Source organism: Argopecten irradians, chromosome 15, assembly GCF_041381155.1.
Source record: "Argopecten irradians isolate NY chromosome 15, Ai_NY, whole genome shotgun sequence".
Lineage (NCBI taxonomy): Eukaryota > Metazoa > Mollusca > Bivalvia > Pectinida > Pectinidae > Argopecten > Argopecten irradians.
Genome location: NC_091148.1, coordinates 8,653,466 through 8,672,933, shown reverse-complemented (window position 1 = coordinate 8,672,933; position 19,468 = coordinate 8,653,466). Strand labels below are relative to the sequence as shown.

The 19,468-nt window shown below is 34.4% G+C and overlaps 2 protein-coding genes across 3 annotated transcripts in view; one reads left to right on the top strand and one right to left on the bottom strand.

Annotated features, from left to right (window-relative positions):
• LOC138309114 (cAMP-dependent protein kinase inhibitor gamma-like) overlaps nt 1-305 on the bottom strand; it is a 42,357-nt gene extending 42,052 nt beyond the window's left edge. Inside the window, exon 1 of one of the 2 annotated variants that reach the window (XM_069250256.1) lies at nt 236-305. The gene's annotated coding sequence lies outside the window, so the exon portion shown is untranslated. Of the gene's footprint in view, nt 1-55; nt 198-235 lie in introns of those variants that run through there. The other variant, XM_069250257.1, reaches the window with a different exon arrangement.
• A 261-nt stretch (nt 306-566) lies between these two features.
• Nucleotides 567-19,468, top strand: part of LOC138309696 (DNA replication ATP-dependent helicase/nuclease DNA2-like) — a 41,720-nt gene continuing 22,818 nt past the window's right edge. The window contains exons 1-20 of the mRNA XM_069250914.1: nt 567-695; nt 1,810-1,983; nt 2,476-2,517; nt 3,428-4,923; nt 5,293-5,844; nt 6,007-6,069; nt 6,564-6,635; nt 7,233-7,394; nt 9,286-9,310; nt 9,819-9,881; nt 10,850-10,935; nt 11,420-11,539; nt 12,430-12,498; nt 13,017-13,059; nt 13,584-13,794; nt 14,545-14,713; nt 14,903-15,085; nt 15,709-15,852; nt 17,466-17,609; nt 18,924-19,049. Of these exons, the coding sequence (XP_069107015.1) occupies nt 1,936-1,983; nt 2,476-2,517; nt 3,428-4,923; nt 5,293-5,844; nt 6,007-6,069; nt 6,564-6,635; nt 7,233-7,394; nt 9,286-9,310; nt 9,819-9,881; nt 10,850-10,935; nt 11,420-11,539; nt 12,430-12,498; nt 13,017-13,059; nt 13,584-13,794; nt 14,545-14,713; nt 14,903-15,085; nt 15,709-15,852; nt 17,466-17,609; nt 18,924-19,049 (3,818 nt within the window). The 5' untranslated portion in view covers nt 567-695; nt 1,810-1,935. The remainder of the gene's footprint in view (nt 696-1,809; nt 1,984-2,475; nt 2,518-3,427; nt 4,924-5,292; nt 5,845-6,006; nt 6,070-6,563; nt 6,636-7,232; nt 7,395-9,285; nt 9,311-9,818; nt 9,882-10,849; nt 10,936-11,419; nt 11,540-12,429; nt 12,499-13,016; nt 13,060-13,583; nt 13,795-14,544; nt 14,714-14,902; nt 15,086-15,708; nt 15,853-17,465; nt 17,610-18,923; nt 19,050-19,468) is intronic.

The window sequence follows — 19,468 nt, the reverse complement described above, 5'->3', positions numbered from 1 at the left end:
GGAACTTAAATAGCATAAAATGTCTAAACCTCTGGGAATTTACAACAAATGTTACCAGTTTTTGTCGATTATTGTCTGTCAAATGTCAGTTCATCGACTTCTGTCAGACATGGCAGAATCACCCACTTGCGTTACCATGTTGTTCAATGTTGGCAATTTTTCTACCGAGAATTAATTACTTATTTGAGAGGATAGGTAGTACTAGACACGAAAAATCAAATTCAAGCCTACTTACCACTCCCTGAAGTTGATTTCGTAGAATCCTAAACGAAACAAGAATTACTGACAGTATACTCATCTGTCATCAAATTTACAAACATCTCGTTGACCGGAATTTCGGTGTCATATTCGCGCTTGACATGCATTTAGGCGCATTCGACTGCACATAAATGTGTAACTATATTTTTTATAGTTCATGCATAAACAGTGTAAATCAGCATTTACTGACATTTCATTTTAAAAATAAATCGACATGACTAAATGAAAAAGAAATTGAATTTCTTATTACTAGCTGCACAAAGGCTAGCGAGCACGGTATAAGCTTATTGGAACTCTTTTGGAATGGAGGCGATATTTGATTAGTTTGGCGGTCTTTGCAAACTTTGGATGTTGGCCTGCTGGCATACCTGATGAAGATGTATTTCCAGTTTCTAACAAAATCTCGATGAAGAAGCTGTCAAGTGAACTTTTATAGTGTAATTCAATATGTTCCTTTCTGTACCCCGATCGCGAGCTTGATAGTACCAGTTCGACTCGCACAACTTTGCCAATGGTCAATCAGAAAGGGAGAGAAAATGACCCATTCAATTTTCCAAAAAACATCTTACAAGTTTTGAATCCGGTCAGAATCTGTGTAGATGACTCAGGATTCACACATAGATTTATCACCGCAGTGCTATTTCATATTATTTTGTCACAAAATATTTAAACTTCAAAAAACGTTTTGAATACCGGGTTGTTTCGACCTAATTCTCGTTTGCATTCATTACACAGAATGTAGAAATTTAAGTACATGGATACACGAGTGCTAAACAAACTAAACAAGCAATGGTCAAACATAGCAATGATATGGGTGACATATAGTTGATTGCTTACTCAAAAAGCGTGTTCAAAGTGAGTTTTAATTTCCAGCTTAAATAAAACAAAAAACCAAAATATTAAAATTGCACTTATTTAATGATGCGCCACCGCCGACAGCGCATAAATTACATTCATCATTTGAACAATAATTGGTGTTTAATCATGTATATATATATGCCTAATTAACACAAAAAATAACATAAAATGATTTATTTCGCCTTTGGTGCATGCACAATCATTACTTCATTCCATATAAGATATAGTGCCACAGATTTTTTTTGGGATGCAATTAATTATTTTTCATTTTTTTTTAACTTTAAATAAAATTAAAAGCTCAAACTTTTCAGTGGTGATAATGGTGTAAAGTAAGTAATTTTTGTAACTGAAGAAAAATACTAAATCGTCTGCTCCTGTTTTTGAAAGTGAAAAAATACCATTTGTCAGCGGTGGAGCATCTTTAACATGTAACACAAAAATAGCTATACCATATTCGACCCAATAAGTGCCCATGACGTTTGGAAAATTGGAAAAATAAAAAGATGCTTACTAAAACGAAATTATTGCAAAGTGCAAACCTATACAGTTTTGATAGTTTAAGTCTTTTTTATGCCTGGACAGTTGAAATAGGGGAATCAAAAGGGGGAGGGGCGCTAATAGGGGCACGGGTGCTTATAGGATCGAATACGGTAATGAATTGAATGATTTTATTATTTTTTTATGTTTATACAGACAAAATGACTAGATGGTCTTCTTTGCTGAAACTTAATATAAATGGACTCAAGTAAATTGATTAAAGACTACATATGTACTGCACACTGTACATAACGTGATGTGAGTGACTGTCACATCAACAAGATGGGGAAGACGGTTAAAGTGAAGCAAGGACGGAAAGGTGGCGCAAGTGTGAGTATGTGAATTAGGAAAACTTTAAGTTGTATACCTCATTAATTATGAAGGCATATACACTGTATAACATTTTTGTCCATCTAAAAATAAAGGTATAGTACTGTTTTTGTCTGTCTAAAAAAGGTCTGTTCTTTAAAGTATTATCAGGCTTATATATCCTTAGATAATTTCATCAAAATTAAGGATTCATTGATAAACATTAGATATTTGTTGGTGGACTTAATTATGAAAGGTCTTTATATTTATAAGTTTAAGAATTATGTACCTCCTTTTTTTCAATGAAAATTATGTGTGTACTGACCACTGGTAACTATGATAGTATTTTTAACAATCCACATCTTATCTAGCAGTTTTTTTTTTAAAATGTTCAAAAGTTCTGAGAAATAATTTTGTTCTGTCATTGCTAAAACTCAAAATGGATGTTATGTCCAGAAGGAAATTATTTAAAAAATAAATCGGTGTATACCATTTATGTGTTCTTCTTTGCAGGATGACACTGGTCAGCAATCAAAGATATCTGCCTTCTTTCAGGTACATTTGTATATAAGCCCGACTGATCTACTGTTAGTCTGTTACACACATAAGATAAACCGTATTCGACCCAATAAGTGCCCTTGGCGCTTAAAAAATCGAAGCAAATAAGGGGTTACTTAATAAAAACCGAATTTGGACTAGCCTTATCATAAAAATTATTTTACAAAGTAAGCCATAAATCAATTTGCAAAACAATCTGTAAGGAAATTAAAGTAACGAAGTTCTGCGCATGCACCAAAAGCAAAATAAATCATTATTTCATATATTTTTTGTGTTAATTAGACATATGTTTATACACGAGTAACACCAGTTTTGTTCAATATTATAAGTCTGTGCATTTTGAACAGTTGTCTGTATTAATTTGAAGTACCATATTTGACCTAATAAGCGCCCAAGATGTTTAAAAAAATTGAAAAAAAAATGAAAAGGTGCTAATAAGCCGCAGTAAATTATATTGCAAATCTATACAGTTTTGTGTAGTTTTTGGTCTTTATTTATGTTTGGGCAATTATATCCTGGCCTTAAAAAAGGGGAGGGGCGCTTATAGGAACATGGGCGCTTATTGGACCGAATACGGTACATACAGACATACATTTGTAAAGTAATATAACATTGATATTACTTCTTTGATCAATATAGAAGGAATATGTACATACGTGTACCTTACAAATTATCATTGCATCAGTGCATCCTCAAAACAAAAAGTGGTCTTTATACACAGGTCAAATTGTGTTATAAATGACCATTAGGGACCCTTAAACATCAGTCTTAATAAGCAGGATTAATTTTGATGGAATAATTGGTCATTTGATAAATCCTAGAAAAGTGATTTTAATAAGCAGGTGGTCTTTATACAGAGGTGATCTTTATACAGAGGGTTCTTTATAGTTTTATTTTGTTCTTGCAGTCTGGGCCTTCCAAACCAAAGGATCCAGTACTATTTACAGAGCATGGGAGATCATCCTTGTCTAATAAACTACCTTTGAAGAAACAGGTTGTAGCAGAAGTTGGGAAACAACAAAGTTTAGAAAAGACAAATGTCAAGACAGTGATTCAAAGAAACAACCAGTTGGCAGAGAGCAAGTCTCAAGTCTGTGATCAAGATGTTATTGTTATTCCGGAAACTCAGGTCCTGTTTAGCCCAAGTCCGAGACGGAATCCACAGGCAACAGAAACAAACAATCTCAATACAAGTTGTGATATTTTAATTCCTGACACACCCGACGAAAATGAAACAAAAATTCATCAACGGAAGAAAATATTTTGTCGTAGTTTTCTGACTGGGTCATCAAACTTGTCAAATCCTGCTGGAATTATCCCACGCGTAAAACCTACAAAAGGAATGAAACCGTCGCTATCTAAAGCCAAGAAAAGTCTTCTCTCTGTTTCTGTAGATTTCAATCCAAAACCAAAAAGCCCTGATAAAAATGTTCCTGACAATCCTTTTGATATTGTTGAAGATTGTGAAAGTGGGGATGATGAAGATATTGCAGATTTGTCTGAAAGAGAAAGTGAGTTAATGGATTCATATCTAGCACAACAAGAGCAAAGTAAAGCTGAAAATGTGGATGAAATTTCAAAATTTTCAGACAATAGGGAAAGACAAGATCCTGAAAAGCGCGATACACAAGAAAATTTGGATGATAACTGTTCGCATAAAGACAATGATTTAGAAAAGGATTTCACAGAGAAAGAGTTTGATCCCTCACAAACTCCTGTGAAGATATATGACTCTGATATTCCATCCATTAAAAGAATGAGTAAAGCTGGGCTTTCTCCTGATCCTAAAAGGAATGCTTCGGAAAAAACAAAGGGGGAGATTTTGGAAGAGCTCATGGGTGACGTCGGGAAAGAAAATGTGCAATCGGGAAAAACTGAAGAAAGAAGTGAGAAGGAAAAAGTAAAGAAAAAGTTACAACTTTCAAGTTCTGCGTCCACGTTTGTGTCAAGTAAAAGTCTGCTAAGCAAAGGGGCATCTGATATTGGAAATAAAGCAGGTTCTAAAAATAAATCATTGACGAAAAAAGTGACTAGCAGTTTATCCAATCAGTTAGGATACCAAATGGGTTTGAGCAGATCTAAGAAATCACAAAATACAAATTCCTCTGACGGTGTAAAATCGGACAATATTTTAGGCGAGATACTTCAAGAGATGGAGACTACTCCATCACAAAAATCTCCGGGGTTTTCAGAAAATATGGTTACTGATAATTATAACGGTATCGAGATATCGAAGGTCTCTCCTAACCAGTTATTAGGTAAATCGGATGTGAGGCGGAGAGTTGATTATGGGATGGACAGAGACCAACAGTCTGTTGAAAAAGGGAATGTGCCGATTTTATCTCGACATAAACTGAAGAAAAGGTTGTCTGGAGCTTGCAAACAACGACAATCTGTTGATAGGTAGGTAAATAAAAGATAATTTGAATATAAAATTATGGCCCTGATGGAAGGATGATGTGAATGTTTATTACCCCTCAGATGTAAGACATATTAACCTTGGAAAAACACTTAGAAAATATGGCACCTTTAATTAAAGTAGATAAATCTTCATATCATCGGGCAAGAAACCTTTCAGAAGTTCTATTCTAAAAAAGTTAGAAATTGAATGGTTTCTTTGTTGCAATTGAAATCAAGACTCTTTTATAACTTATCTATTTCATGACTTTGCCTATTGCATGTGAATGGTTAACATTTATGCAGACCTTTTATGACCTTAGGGGCCGGAGGAATCAATAGTGAATGAGTAAGGTTTACTTTAATAAATTTCAGGTCACAGTCATCGGACATCTCCTTCACAGAGGAAGAACTTCAGTATTTTGATGACCTGGATAGTGGTGTTCATGCCGGAGTGAGTGACAGGTCAGAAAATAAAAACTCAGGTACAGACAATACATGTCAAAGGTCAGATCTTTTCATTCCTGTGATACCAAAACTGAAAAGATCTTCATCAAATTTCGTAAAAATGAAATCGAAAGAAAATATAGAAAGCACATCCAAAAAAACGGTATCAGATGAAATATTGGAGAGTGGAGATGGTTTAGAGCTGATGATGCAATGTTTGACCCCTGAACCTAAGAGGTGTGTGACCCCTCAACCTTTGACCCCTAACATACAGAGATGTGTGACCCCAGATCATACAAACACTCGAGCAACCCAGAATATTAATGAATTTCCTAGTCAGATGTCAGTCAAACATTCAGGAAACCAGAATGGTAGCATGGAAATTGAAGAAATCCTCACCCAGGGAGGAAGTCAGGAGCTTTGTGATGAGTTTGATCAGTTAACACCTTTTAAAGACAAATCAAACGCTGAATCTGAACAGTAAGTTTCAAAAACAACTTTGCATCGGTGCCTTTTCTAGTCTTTTGATGTTAATATTTATGTTAAAGTTTACTTTTAACAATCTTTAATACATCACACTTTTTTGTTTGACATTGAAATACTACTAGCCCGGTAATATCTTATGTATTGATTTTGTTTCAGGGATTTAAATCCGCCTTGTGTCCATTTTGGCCGCCATATTGTGAAATGTGTGGAGAGGACAAGGTTGGTATATATTTCATCTTACTTTGAAGTCATTTATTTGCGTTTGGCTCAATTTTCTATTTGTACATTATAAAATTTTACAGCTTCATTTGCACCTAAATTCGTAGAGACTCTGCAAATGTTTTTACAGGTGTACCCTAGAAATAATTATTGTGTCAGCGTTGATCATTTCATGATAGCTAGACTCCGGATTCTTCAATTATTTGTTGGTAGATATAGTCTAAGTTGTGAAAACTATCTTTGTTTGAACAATTTGTCTCGATTTTTGCTTTGAACTTGTTACTGTACACTTTATGGTATACTAATATTCCTATGACATTTTGTATTTATAGACCAACTTTTGTTGCGACGTTAATTCGTTGATTTTTGTAAATATCGATGAAGCTTGGAGAATTTTGTAGGTACTTTGATAATCTATATTTAGATTCATATGATTGATTTTTTTTATTACCGTACTTTATAAAATATTGATGATGATTTAATTTCCCAAATAGAGATGATGTTACATTGGAGCTCGAAGACTTTGCTGAGAAAATTTCAAGAACCTGCATCCTTGAAGGTTTTTGGTGAGAAGATCCAAATCCCTTTTATGAAATTTAATTTCCTCATTTTTTCAACTTAAAATTAATTTCGGTGATTGTAAACATAAAAGTTTTAGTCCAATTGGAACAACTTAGCGCAATTAGAATGTTCAATTTCCATTGAGTGCGTTGCATAATGTTTTATCTCATTTTGTTGTTGTAATACAGTTTAAATTATTGACGAATCGCCAGCTGTCAATCAAACAATCCCAATACTGCACCTGACTCGGCATTTTATATTGCGTATGCTACGACATTGAATAGGTACAAGTGCATTTGTGAGAATGAGGGATGGCTACATACTACCTGGCGATCGGTCAATATTAGGAGATTAAATATGTATCTTGAATCCCTATTAATTAGATATGAAAAAAAATCACACCTTCAAGTTGGAGAAATAACCTCAGAGAAGAGAAACCTTTTGAATTTTCTAATGAGGTCACTGATTTTAGTGTCTTTATATAGCAATGTTCTGCAAAATCGCAAAGATATCTTCACTACAAAAATAATCAGCTGTTCAGTATAAGTTTTGAACCGAAAAAAAAAGTTCAAATTATTACATGATTTCGTTTTTCTTGGCAGGTATGACACTCATATCACAGAAGGAGATACAGTGCATGTGATTGGTCAGTTTGATGATCACATGACCTGTCGTATTACCGACAAGTGTGGACTAATCGTGGTAAACCCCGATCGACTCCTGTCAGGGACTTCAGTGGTATCGGGCGTGTTCTGTATGAGAAAGTAAGTTATTGAAAGGTTTCTACAGATATTTCTAAAAAATATTACAAATTTATTGTAACAGAGTCCGAGATTTTAGTCGAGATCTTTATATAAATTTAATCACTGCCTTTGCCAGGAATCAAACTCGGGACCTCTGAATTATTAGTTGAGCTAGCAACCCAAACCAAAACTATGTATTGATTACTCGAGGTAAATTTTGGCTAGTATTGACCATGGTTACATTATCAAATACAATTTCTCGATTAATGTAATAGTCTTGAGACACACAGTTGATTAGAAGATAATATGACCATTAGAAGACATAATTTTTAAAACGTGTTTAGGGTTAGACGACTCCAAGTATATGTAAGTTAAATAGAAAATGGGCTTATACATAGTTTAAGTTTATATTACATCATTATTTTTGCATATCAATTGGCAAAATATTTGCAATTAAATATACTTATTAAATAATTGGTGTCGATATATTCTATCAACTGTATATCTGATAGATATTTAATTACACCACCAATGTAAAATATGTACATCCAACTTTATGCAAAAAATTATTACACGACACATACGTTCCTGTTAATTTGACAATTTCCGTTATAAACAAAGCTTTGTTCGATTTTCATTTTCGTGTTGTTGTAGATTTAACTTACCGTTTTACTAATATACTTCAAGTTTAATGTACTTTAACGTTTATTCAAATGAATTGTCTTTTGAACTCAGAAATTTAATGGATGTTGATAATAAATTATACCCTTGAGACATTACATGTAAGTTATAATTAACCTTGCACCGAAGAATTTACAATTGTAAGAAACCAAAGATATTATTAGATAAAGTTGTATACAGAGCCCATGGACCATTTTATAAACGATTTTAAAAGGAATAGGTTATCATGAACGTTAGGTTTGTTTTCTTTAGTACCCTAGATAATATGATTTTTCGGCCGCTCAAAGCGCAGGTGTGGGTAGATGGTTTTTTTTTTTTTTTTTTTTTTTAGATTGTGTGTCCTGCAAATCTTTTATACTACCTATGACCCCTTAAACGTATTTTCGCCATATTGAAATGGAAATTTGAATTCTTTTTCTATTTATTCGAAAAGAGGACGCGCGGTTTCACTTGAAATTTACATTGATAAATGAAAAATTCTGAAAGTTTGTTTGGGACAACAACAGTCTGTGACGTTAACTTTTTTCACTGCTAGTCCTTTGGACTAGTAAACCCCAACATTTTACTAGTCCAGCTATTTAAACACTAGTCCAAAATAATTGTATATACAGCCGTTTTACTTCAGCACTTTGGTAATCTTCAGTTTACAATTTTTGACCAAAGTACAGTCTGGATGCTTTCATGAATGCAAATTCTAACAAAATTATGCATCCGGACTGAAATAATTGCATACAGAATATACTCAAAATGTATTGAAAATGCAATTGAACACTGCAGATATAGTATTTTATAATGATTTTAATTGGCGGGAAGCCACTAGTTCAATTTGACTAGTTCATTATACAACAAGCACAAGTCTGGCCATAAAATTACTATTCGTGGGTATCGGACTAGTGTTTAAAGTCGCAGACTGCAACAAAGCACTTGGAAAACAGTAAGAGTCGTGTCCCCTTGGTTTCAGACACATTTGTTCAAATGATGTAGAAGAAGCTGATCATGAATTGTGCAAAGATAATGTCAGATTATACATCATCCACCCCTGTAGACACAATGAACTCTTCTGATTCACAGACCGGAACAGTTCATTGTATAATTACAGGGGTTTATGAGTGAAGGCGATGGATATACCTGTTACTAAACCATAGATTTTCTGATTTCAAAGTATTTCCTACCATAAAGAACTATTTCAGTAATTTCGGATTCTGACATTTGTTTTTTTTTGTTATTGCAGGTCTGTACTGAACGAGAAATTTAAGGTAAGTAAAATAATTGTTCCTAGTTAAAAACAAAAAGTATGGTAAGGCTTGTGCTTGTTTAAACTTTTACATAATTTTATGTAGATATGAAAATTCCCTTCTGATATTGAAGAATTCTTTCTCAATCAAAATATATCATTTTATTTTTATCACACAACTCGTCTGTTTAGCCATGTCCTAAAATTTCTAAATTCAAAATTTGACATTGCACAATTGTATCGGCATGTGGAAACATCATATCCGAGTCTGATTTAAACTCATTAAATATTTTTATGGCATTCGTTAAAAGTCTCATAGTTAACAAATTATTGAACTTGTTTCATGAATGTCATATTTCATAGCCACTCATATAAGATCTTCTATAATTGCCATTTCATATCTTATAAGAGACTGTTTTCTCTGCGTAGAAGCATTTGTCTTAAAGTTTCACTGAAGCCTTGATTTATGACTTTAATTTGATTGTCACGGTATGTTTTCTGTTATTAATATAAATATTTTCTTTTTCTAGGGATGTGACAAAGGAAACGTTCAGATGTTGTATGGCAGTATCATTCACTGTATATTTCAGCAGGTAAATGGGTTATAATCTGATAATTACAGTATGAAATTCGGGATTTACGTTGGTCAACCCCTTATCATTGCATTTAAGTCAACTCCATATCCTTTTTATGCACAGAAAATGAAATGGACTCCAGTTTATTCTGAAATTCCATTCCAATTGAACAATTTTATCTGAAAAGTGCCCTGTCTCTTGAACTCCCATCACAAACAGAGAGTATATTGTATATACAGTAGTATGTTTTGTTGGGTAATATACAGTGAAACTTGCTATATAACGACCACCTCTGTATAAAGACCACCTGTTTAATAAGACTTCTTTTCTAGGGTCCCAAATGTCCAATTTCAACACAATTCAACCTATGTATAAAACAACCTGTCTATAATGACCATTTTTCCTCTGACCCTTGGGTGGTCTTTATACACAGGTTTGACTGTAAGACCTACATTAACAGAGATATAAGATGTTTGGATTTTCCTTTTGATTTTTCACCATTATTTGGGTTCACTTCTCTCACAGAATGATTCAAAACAAAATACAGATGCACAATTTATGAATGAATTATTTCGAGTGCATAGATTACAAAAGCTTATCACAAATAAAACTGTTACCATGTATACCACCCACAAATCTGGTAGTTCAAATGGACTCAAAATCAATAATATGTCCCATTTATTTCAAGAATGATTCACCTTGGTGGGAGCAGAACAATTTCTGATATATTGCTATGCAGTCAAACCTGTCTGTAAAGACCACCCAACGGACAAGTGGTCTCATTAGCCAAGTGGTCTTTATATACTAAATTATGTTATAAATGGACATTTGAGTCGCTAAGAAAGTGGTAATTAAACAGGTAGTCATAATACAGAGGTGGTCATTGTGACAGGTTTTACTGTATGATTATCTAAAATCTGCTTAATTCTAAGTCCATTGTCGTCTGAGTTATACCACTCATGATTGAATTAATTGAATAATTTCAGGTCCTGAAAAAACAGATATATGAGGAGGCAGGGATACTAGAAGAATCTCATCAAGTTATCAAACAGAACAAATTTGTCCACGACATGTAAGTTAATATAGTACAGCTGGTCATATTCATGGGTTAGTATTTTCAGCTATTAACCTTAAATAAGAAAAATAGATTATAGATTTTTAATAGCAACTTTAACTTTTGTAACCATGTCACATTATACTGACAACAGGCAAACCAGTCATCCCTTTCCTTTAATACTGAGCACTAATTAGCAGGAGCTAAAACTACCAATTTTATAGACTTTGGTGTGTCTCAGCCAGGGGACAGAACCCAGAGCCTTCCTCACAGAGCGAGCACTCAACAGAAGGCCAAAAGTTTAGTCACCTTTTATGATCATGCAATGGGGTAGCAGGTACATCTGATGCTCTACATTTAAGACAGAAAAAAAGAAAAGAAATTACAAAATGTTTTTTGTGATTATTACTTCACAAAAAGTTATGTAATGAAATATATTTTCATTCCTGGATGACAAAATCACATTGCAATATCCAATTTCAGAATTAATTATTTTTATTAGGTATGGAATAGGAGTCACGGAAGCCGAGGTCCTGGAGGAGATCAAGAAATATGTTCCTCAACTACAGGAGTGGATACGACAATACACTAGCAGTGGTCAGTCAGTCTTAGGGGCACAGAAGTAAGTACAGTGGTCAGTCCATGTTAGGGCACGGACAAAAGTTTACTAGTAATGGTCAGTCGGTCTTAGGGGCACAGAAGTAAGTACAGTGGTCAGTCCATGTTAGGGCACGAACGAAAGTTTACTAGTAATGGTCAGTCAGTGTTAGGGGCACATATGTAAGTACAGTGGTCAGTCCATGTTAGGGCACGAACGAAAGTTTACTAGTAATGGTCAGTCGGTGTTAGGGGCACATATGTAAGTACAGTGGTCAGTCCATGTTAGGGCACGAACGAAAGTTTACTATTAAAGGTCAGTCGGTGTTAGGGGCACAGATGTAAGTTTGCAAATAATGGTCAGTCAGTGTTAGGGGCACAGATGTAAGTTTGCAAATAATGGTCAGTCAGTGTTAGGGGCACAGATGTAAGTTTGAAAATAATGGTCAGTCGGTGTTAGGGGCACAGATGTAAGTTTACTAGTAATGGTCAGTCGGTGTTAGGGACACAGATGTAAGTTTATTAGTAATGGTCAGTCGGTGTTAGGGGCACAGATGTAAGTTTACTAGTAATGGTCAGTCGGTGTTAGGGACACAGATGTAAGTTTACTAGTAATGGTCAGTCGGTGTTAGGGGCACAGATGTAAGTTTACTAGTAATGGTCAGTCGGTGTTAGGGACACAGATGTAAGTTTACTAGTAATGGTCAGTCGGTGTTAGGGGCACAGATGTAAGTTTACTAGTAATGGTCAGTCGGTGTTAGGGGCACAGATGTAAGTTTACTAGTAATGGTCAGTCGGTGTTAGGGACACAGACATCAGTTAACTAAAAAAAAAAAATCTTGCTGTTATCTTTTTATGCTGTGTATTTTAAGTCTACACCATCAGAAATTTCTATATTGATATTTTGTCTTGTAGGAAGAAACAGGGAGAGGATGTAATTATCACGAAGATCAGAGATATTGAGGAGAACATCTGGTCACCAAGGTAACGAGTTGCCATGGTTACACGCCCCACCATAGAAATAAAGGGGGATCGGAGTTATGATTCCATAGTTTTACAGTTTTCTCCCTTCTGATAAGGTATCAATTGTGACATCATTATTTTGTGATTGAAATTCACCTTCATTTTCTGTGATTGAAATTCACCTTCATTTTTGTTGAAACATATGATGTTACGCTCACAAACACATGACGTCATAATCAATACCTGCTCGCAAGGGCAGATAACTCTTTGATATTCAAAAGTAAGAGTGCAACCAATGTTTGACCCGTCCTATCACGTTTTGTCCCATACTACCGGTACGATAATTTCACACGGAGAGAGAGATGTATATTTTTTCTATCTTTTAATTAAATGTATTGGGGTTAGATTATTTATTAAATTGAGACAATAAGAACACAAATTATTGCTTGTGAAAAATTATAATATTGGAAATGTTTATGCATGCGTGTAGAATAGATATTCAACAAAATTCTGCAGATTTTCTGTTTTACTTTTCACAGATTTGGAGTAAAGGGGAAGATTGACTTGACTGTAGAAGTTAGGGTGAGTCAGTTTCTATGGTTATTTCTTAAAAGTTTTAATGTATTTAATTTTTGGAAAAAAAATACGAAAGCATTTTGATAAAGAATGACTTAAAGCAGTCTCATTACAACTGTAGCTCTACTCTCTCTTTGAAAACATTTAGAGGCGATATTTGTAAACATTCCAAATACTTGATATACTCTAAAGCAGGTTTTTATTTACATGAGTCAATGTTTTAGCAATTTTAAGTAAAAAAGGGGGAAAATGAATGTTGTTGGTTTTCAGTATCCGCAGTCAGACTTTAAGGGAATATTTGAGTCAACTCTTTCTCAATATTTCACAGATCAAATTCACATGATCATTTCGATGTCCAGAGAAATCGCAAAAATACACTGTCTGCAAAAAGAAACGTCTATATGGTAATTCAGTTACATGTATAGACTTTGGATGGCAATACATTTATGTTTCTTATGGCAGATTTCATGTTTATTTGATCATCTTTTACATATATTGAGCTCTGAAAAAATTACAATATATATTTTCAGAAGAAATCCCGGCCAGGTTTAGGGGAAAAATTAATAATTCCACTCGAGCTGAAAACAGGACGCCCATCCTACTCTCTGGAACACAAAGGGCAGGTAACTCTGTACAGTATGATGAGCTCTGATCGACGACCTGACCCAAAACAGGGCCTCCTGCTGTACCTAAAGGAACCCAGCATGAAACTCATCCCTGCAGACCTGCTCAGCCAGAGAGGTTGTATCTTAATCAGTTTTTAAAACCATCCCCTTCATCAGAATGTTTTGATTCATTTCCACATGATATAACTGCATCAAAAAAATTGACAAATTCACTGCACCAAGATATCAATATTACTTTAAACATACTAATTATAGCAGTTTTCACACTTTTGTTGAAGCACTAAGTCCTGTACAGTGCTAAATTTTGTAAAAGAGTATTGCCAAAATTGAACCACAAAATTACAATTACTTCTATATTACTAAGTGTATTTACTGTAATTTTGGTATTCCATTCATCTACAGGGTGTCCCATAAATTATGTTACACTTTTAAAATGATATATTTGATCATGTTTTGATAAAACTGCAAAAAAAGTTAATTAATTTTCTTTAAGCTTTGTATTATAAATGAAATAAGCCTAAAACTCATGGCCAAATTGTCTTGCACCTTTCACTGGAATTTTATCTGGGCTATGTTTACATGTATCTCTCTCTGTCCATCAAATCTTGTTTTTTTTTTCTTAGGAAGTATTGATTTTAGGAGGAATCCTTCTCTGATTTTGTATATCCCCCATAATTTGTAATTGTTTAACAGATAAAACGTCAAGATGGTCTATAAGCAATTTAAACTTGTTTAATAATTTTATATGCCACTCGCCTAAAAGATTGTGTAATATCAAATTATTGATAAATGTCATATAATATAGCCACTCATGTAAGATCATTTACATAACTTATTTTGTACGATGTTTGATTTTGTTGACCAGGCCTGATACAACTGAGGAATGAGATGGCCTACTTTCTGGACCAGCAGGTCAAAAGGTCAACTGAAGGTGGCAACACGGTGTTCAGTTTTGGCCGACTACCTGAACCCATCAACAACTCCAGAACGTGCCCCAAATGTCCTCATCTCCTCCACTGTGCAGCCTTTCAGAAGTCAGTACAGATTACAGGCAGATCTGATCAAAGATTGAGAACTGTAAAATGTTGTAATTGTTTTCTACCCAATGAATGCTGTTTTTCGCGGGTGCTAAAATTAATTTAACTGTGCTAAAATAAGTATGTTCATAGTATTCTTGTCCATTTGATTCATTCCTACACAAACAAATGTTTATTTTCTGACAGGGTGGAGGATCGCAGTCTCCCGTCGAGTCACGCCATGTCGTCTCTCGTCCCAGACACACTCGCTCATCTGTCGTCATCTCACACCGATTATTTTACTCGATGGTGTCTCATGCTCGATCTGGAATCTCAGGCCAACATACGGTCAGGGCTTAGGAAGATCTGGTGTAAAACTGGACCACAGAGGTAAGGTCACGCAAAGGTCATACTTAGGTCACACTAGTATTTAACTTGGCCACAGAGGTAGGGTCATGCAGAGGTCACAAATATAGGTCATATAGAGATCACTAGGTCATACAGATTACATTTGTCATATAGAGGTCACTGGTGTAAAAGTGGGTCACAGATGTAAGTCACACAAAGGTAAAAAATATAGGTCATATAGAGATCACTAGATCAACTTATCATATAGAGGTCACTGGTGTAAAAGTGGGTCACAGATGTAAGTCACACAAAGGTAAAAAATATAGGTCATATAGAGGTCACTTTTGTAAAATCTAAATCTCAAGCCTTGCATCTTCAAAAATTATATGGAGAGGGAAGGATCATGTTTGTTTCTTTAGCAATACCCATTACAATATGAACTTGTATATTTTGTATTATGGTTTTATTCTATAATATCTTCGTATTTTTACTAACAGCTTGAGTCTATTCTAAATTGGCTGGTGTGGGTGGCCAGACTTCTGTATAAAAATTTGATATATGGATAGTCATTGTTAAAACTACTGGTACGTTAGAGGGTGGTCACCCTGGCATAAAATTTGATTCGTATTCCTATTTTGATATCAGACTTTGAATTCCTTTACCAGAGAGAGTGTGGGAGAATGTATATGTCAACTAACTCTACAGACCGAAGACACCATCGCCTCTAAGCCTTCAGTGAACAGTCAGAAACCCAATACAGATGAAGAGATGTGCTCCATTACTTTCACAAGGAACTGGTCCAAAAATAGGTAATGATGGAATGGTGTTATTTAGTTATTGGATGAATACTCCATAGATATCTGTTGAAAACTTTTACCATATTTTCAGATACCGTATTTTTGCGTGTATAGTGCGCACCCGCATATAGTGCGCAGGTACGTTTTTGAGTTTTACTATGGAAAAAATTGTTTTTTGCAAAAAAATCTCATTTTTGCATTTTCATTCAAAACGTTTTGCATAGGCTCCAAACACTCTTATAGAACAAAATCAAACTCTTCCTATTGTTTATTGGTGCCTAAAACAACCTTCTGTTCATTAAAATTAACTGGCAAGAGGAGTTTGACACGATGATTGACACTTTGTTTACACAGCACTAGCGACAGGCCTAGTTAGCTTGTAAATTGCCGGTGAGGTCTCAACAACGAAGTTTTTACAATAAAATAATTAATCATACCTTGTTTAATTCCAAGTGGTATCAATCAAGTCTATTGTATATCTGATAGGCATTTAGATTTAATTATGTCCAAGATATTAGCTGGAAAGCCGACCGAGCTAGGCTAATCAACCACAGCTGGCAGCCATATTTGAGTATGGACTGCACACTTCCGTATTCTCAATTATTTCAATCAGTATTGAAATCAAGATGAGATTTTACAGAACCATTTCAAAAGATGGTAATAAGAGTGTATTTGACAGCGATACCATCATTTATAGTGCCGATTGGTCAGTTTTAATGTAAGAAGGTTTTAGTTTCGTATTTAATTTGCTGACTCTGCATGAAGCCATTACACTCACTTCCGTAAAGATTTGCAAGTTCAAAAGTTTTCACATGCTGGCGAAATATATTTATAAGGTAATCAGTTTAATGTGACGAATCAATTACATACTTATACATCGTTTCTAGCTGCAGACTACATTTATTAAGCCATTTAGATTTGGAGATATACCTTACTGAAGATTCACGATCGTAACATGTGTCCAGTCATGAACACGTGTACATGTGCTCCCAAAATGGACTTTCAAGAAATTAAAGATATAAATTTCAAGTGAGCTTTTCATTTTATATTGAATATACGGTATGCATTGAATATTGACTTAAAGATCCAAGTATTTAATCATAACTTTCAACATGTACAAAATGTTAGGCTACTGCACACACTTTAGCTTGGACCTGCTGGTTGGTCATCATGACCCAATGCCTGTACTTGCGTATAGTACGCACCTCAACTTTTCACTTGATAATTTATGAAAAAAAAGTGTGCACTATACGCGCAAAAATACGATAATAAGTTGCACCTGGGTAGAAGTCCGATATCTCGCAACTAAATTTAAAAAAAGAAAAAAGCTGGTACGTTGTACATGTATTTGCAAATGAATACATTAATGCATACTTTTATTGAAATTCTTTGTTATGTAGTTTATTTATAGATCTACTTTCATTTTCAGATCATTTATTTCATTTTATTTGTCCGACTGTTTCTTTATTTCACAATGATTCATTTCTGTTACCCAGACTATTTCTGATTTATTTCTAATGATTTATTTCTACATTACCCAGACTATTTCTGATTTATTTCTAATGATTTATTTCTACATTACCCAGACTATTTCTGATTTATTCCACAATGATTTATCCCTACAGAGGACTTTCCCGGGACTTAAGTACCATAGGACTGTTATGTGGAGACTATTTGATAGTTAGTTCTGAGGATCCTAGTATGATCGCTGTCTGTATGGGGACACTGACCAGACTGACCACTGACTCCCTTGAGCTGATGACCGAGAGGTATAATCTTTTATAGGGTCTCTATTAGGCAAAATTTAATCCCTCATGTCATCGAATAAGCTGGAAAATTTTCAATATGTGGAGTTGAGTTGCAGTGGCCGAGTGGTCAAGATGTAACTGCACGCCTTCCACCTCTGGGCCACTGTGACCAAGTGGTAAGATGTTCTGACATATTACCACAAGGCCGTCATCTCTGGGTTGCGAATTCAAATCCCATGTGGGGCAGTTGCCAGAAACTGACCGCTGGTCAGTCGTTTTTCCTCCATCTAAACCTGGCACATCCTTAAATGGCCCTACACTGGCTGTTAATAGGACGTTAGAATAATCAAACTAAACTGCTATACGTACACCATTTAATTCATAATCATCATATTATTGTTTTAATATTTTCCTGTATATGGAGAATTTTAGATTAAGGAATGTTGTGAAACAGGGCCAGAAGTACAATGTATTTAAGCTCTTTACTCTAAACATATGCAGTGATGTATGTTTTTGTGTGTGTTGTGTACTAATTATAAGTCAGTTGAGTGCTAAAATATATTCAACACTAAAAATATCTTCAGTTACAACAACTTGATTTAAAATGTATATTTTTTCAGGATATCACTAAAAACTAAACACTAAAAATATCTTCAGTTACAACAACTTGATTTAAAATGTATATTTTTTCAGGATATCACTAAAAAAAAAAAAATTCATGAGGATTGTTTCTCTAGAATATTGATGTAAATTTTAGAAACAAATATTTGTATTTTTTCTTGCATAAATCAAAAGAAAATGAGTCCAGTATGTATTACAAAAAAAAAAAGTGAAAAAGAAATAGACAAAATGTGTATTTAAAAAAGGTGATAAATAGCATTGAAATAATACAATGTATTTATTGGCATTTTTCATCTTCTAAATGTAAAGTAGGCCTAAGCCTTAATTAACATTTAAAAAATGCAAAATGAGCCACCAATGCAAGGCCTATGGTGATAATCAAATATTTTTGTAATTATTTTGCATATTATTGATATTTATATATCTCTGACGCGTCGCGAAAATGCCGCGTGCAATGCTACCGCTTTTGAGTCAAAAATCTACCTCTTTTTGGTCACCAAAGGTTAACATGTCTGTATACAGGTCACATTTGAATATTATCTTTAATTATTAGAGTAATCTGGATTTTTTTTTTTTATAAAATTAGCTCCAAATTGATTTTAAACTTTTAAATTGATTTTTAAAAGTCCAAGACTTTAGATGCAACATAAAGATACTAAAATATTATTTTGGATAAAATAGGCTTACAGTATACTGTTTAATGTTGTTTTGTAGTGAAAGTCTCCCACGACTGAAGGCAGTACGAGGAACAACATTTCGCCTGGACAAGTACGATGGCTACAGTACCTCGACTATATTGTATACTAGTTTGTCACGACTTATGGCCGATAATCCTCGCAGGTAATCAACTCTGCAGGTCACAGTTCAAGGTCAAATTCAATTTCATTCAAATACAAATTCTCATAACCACTATGTTCAGTAGAGGATCTGACAACATACCATAAGGGGTCATGTTCGGATGACCTTTTTACCACGTGTACTTCAGATCAAATACATTTTCTACACCTTAAGCTTTGTTGTGCTCTTTGGGCGAGATGACTACATACGCGAAAATTATTCAGACAGCTTTTTCAAACTATTTTGTCTAAAGTCAAGATTCTGGCAGTGCCAATTTGATTGGCCATTTACAAAAGTCATCTTGACATGACCCCTAATGGAATGTTGTCAGATCCTCTTAACAATGGTAGTGAAAATAAGGATCTGTATTTTAATCAGATTGGGACAATCTTGCATTGTAATTGTAGTTTACATTTTTCTAT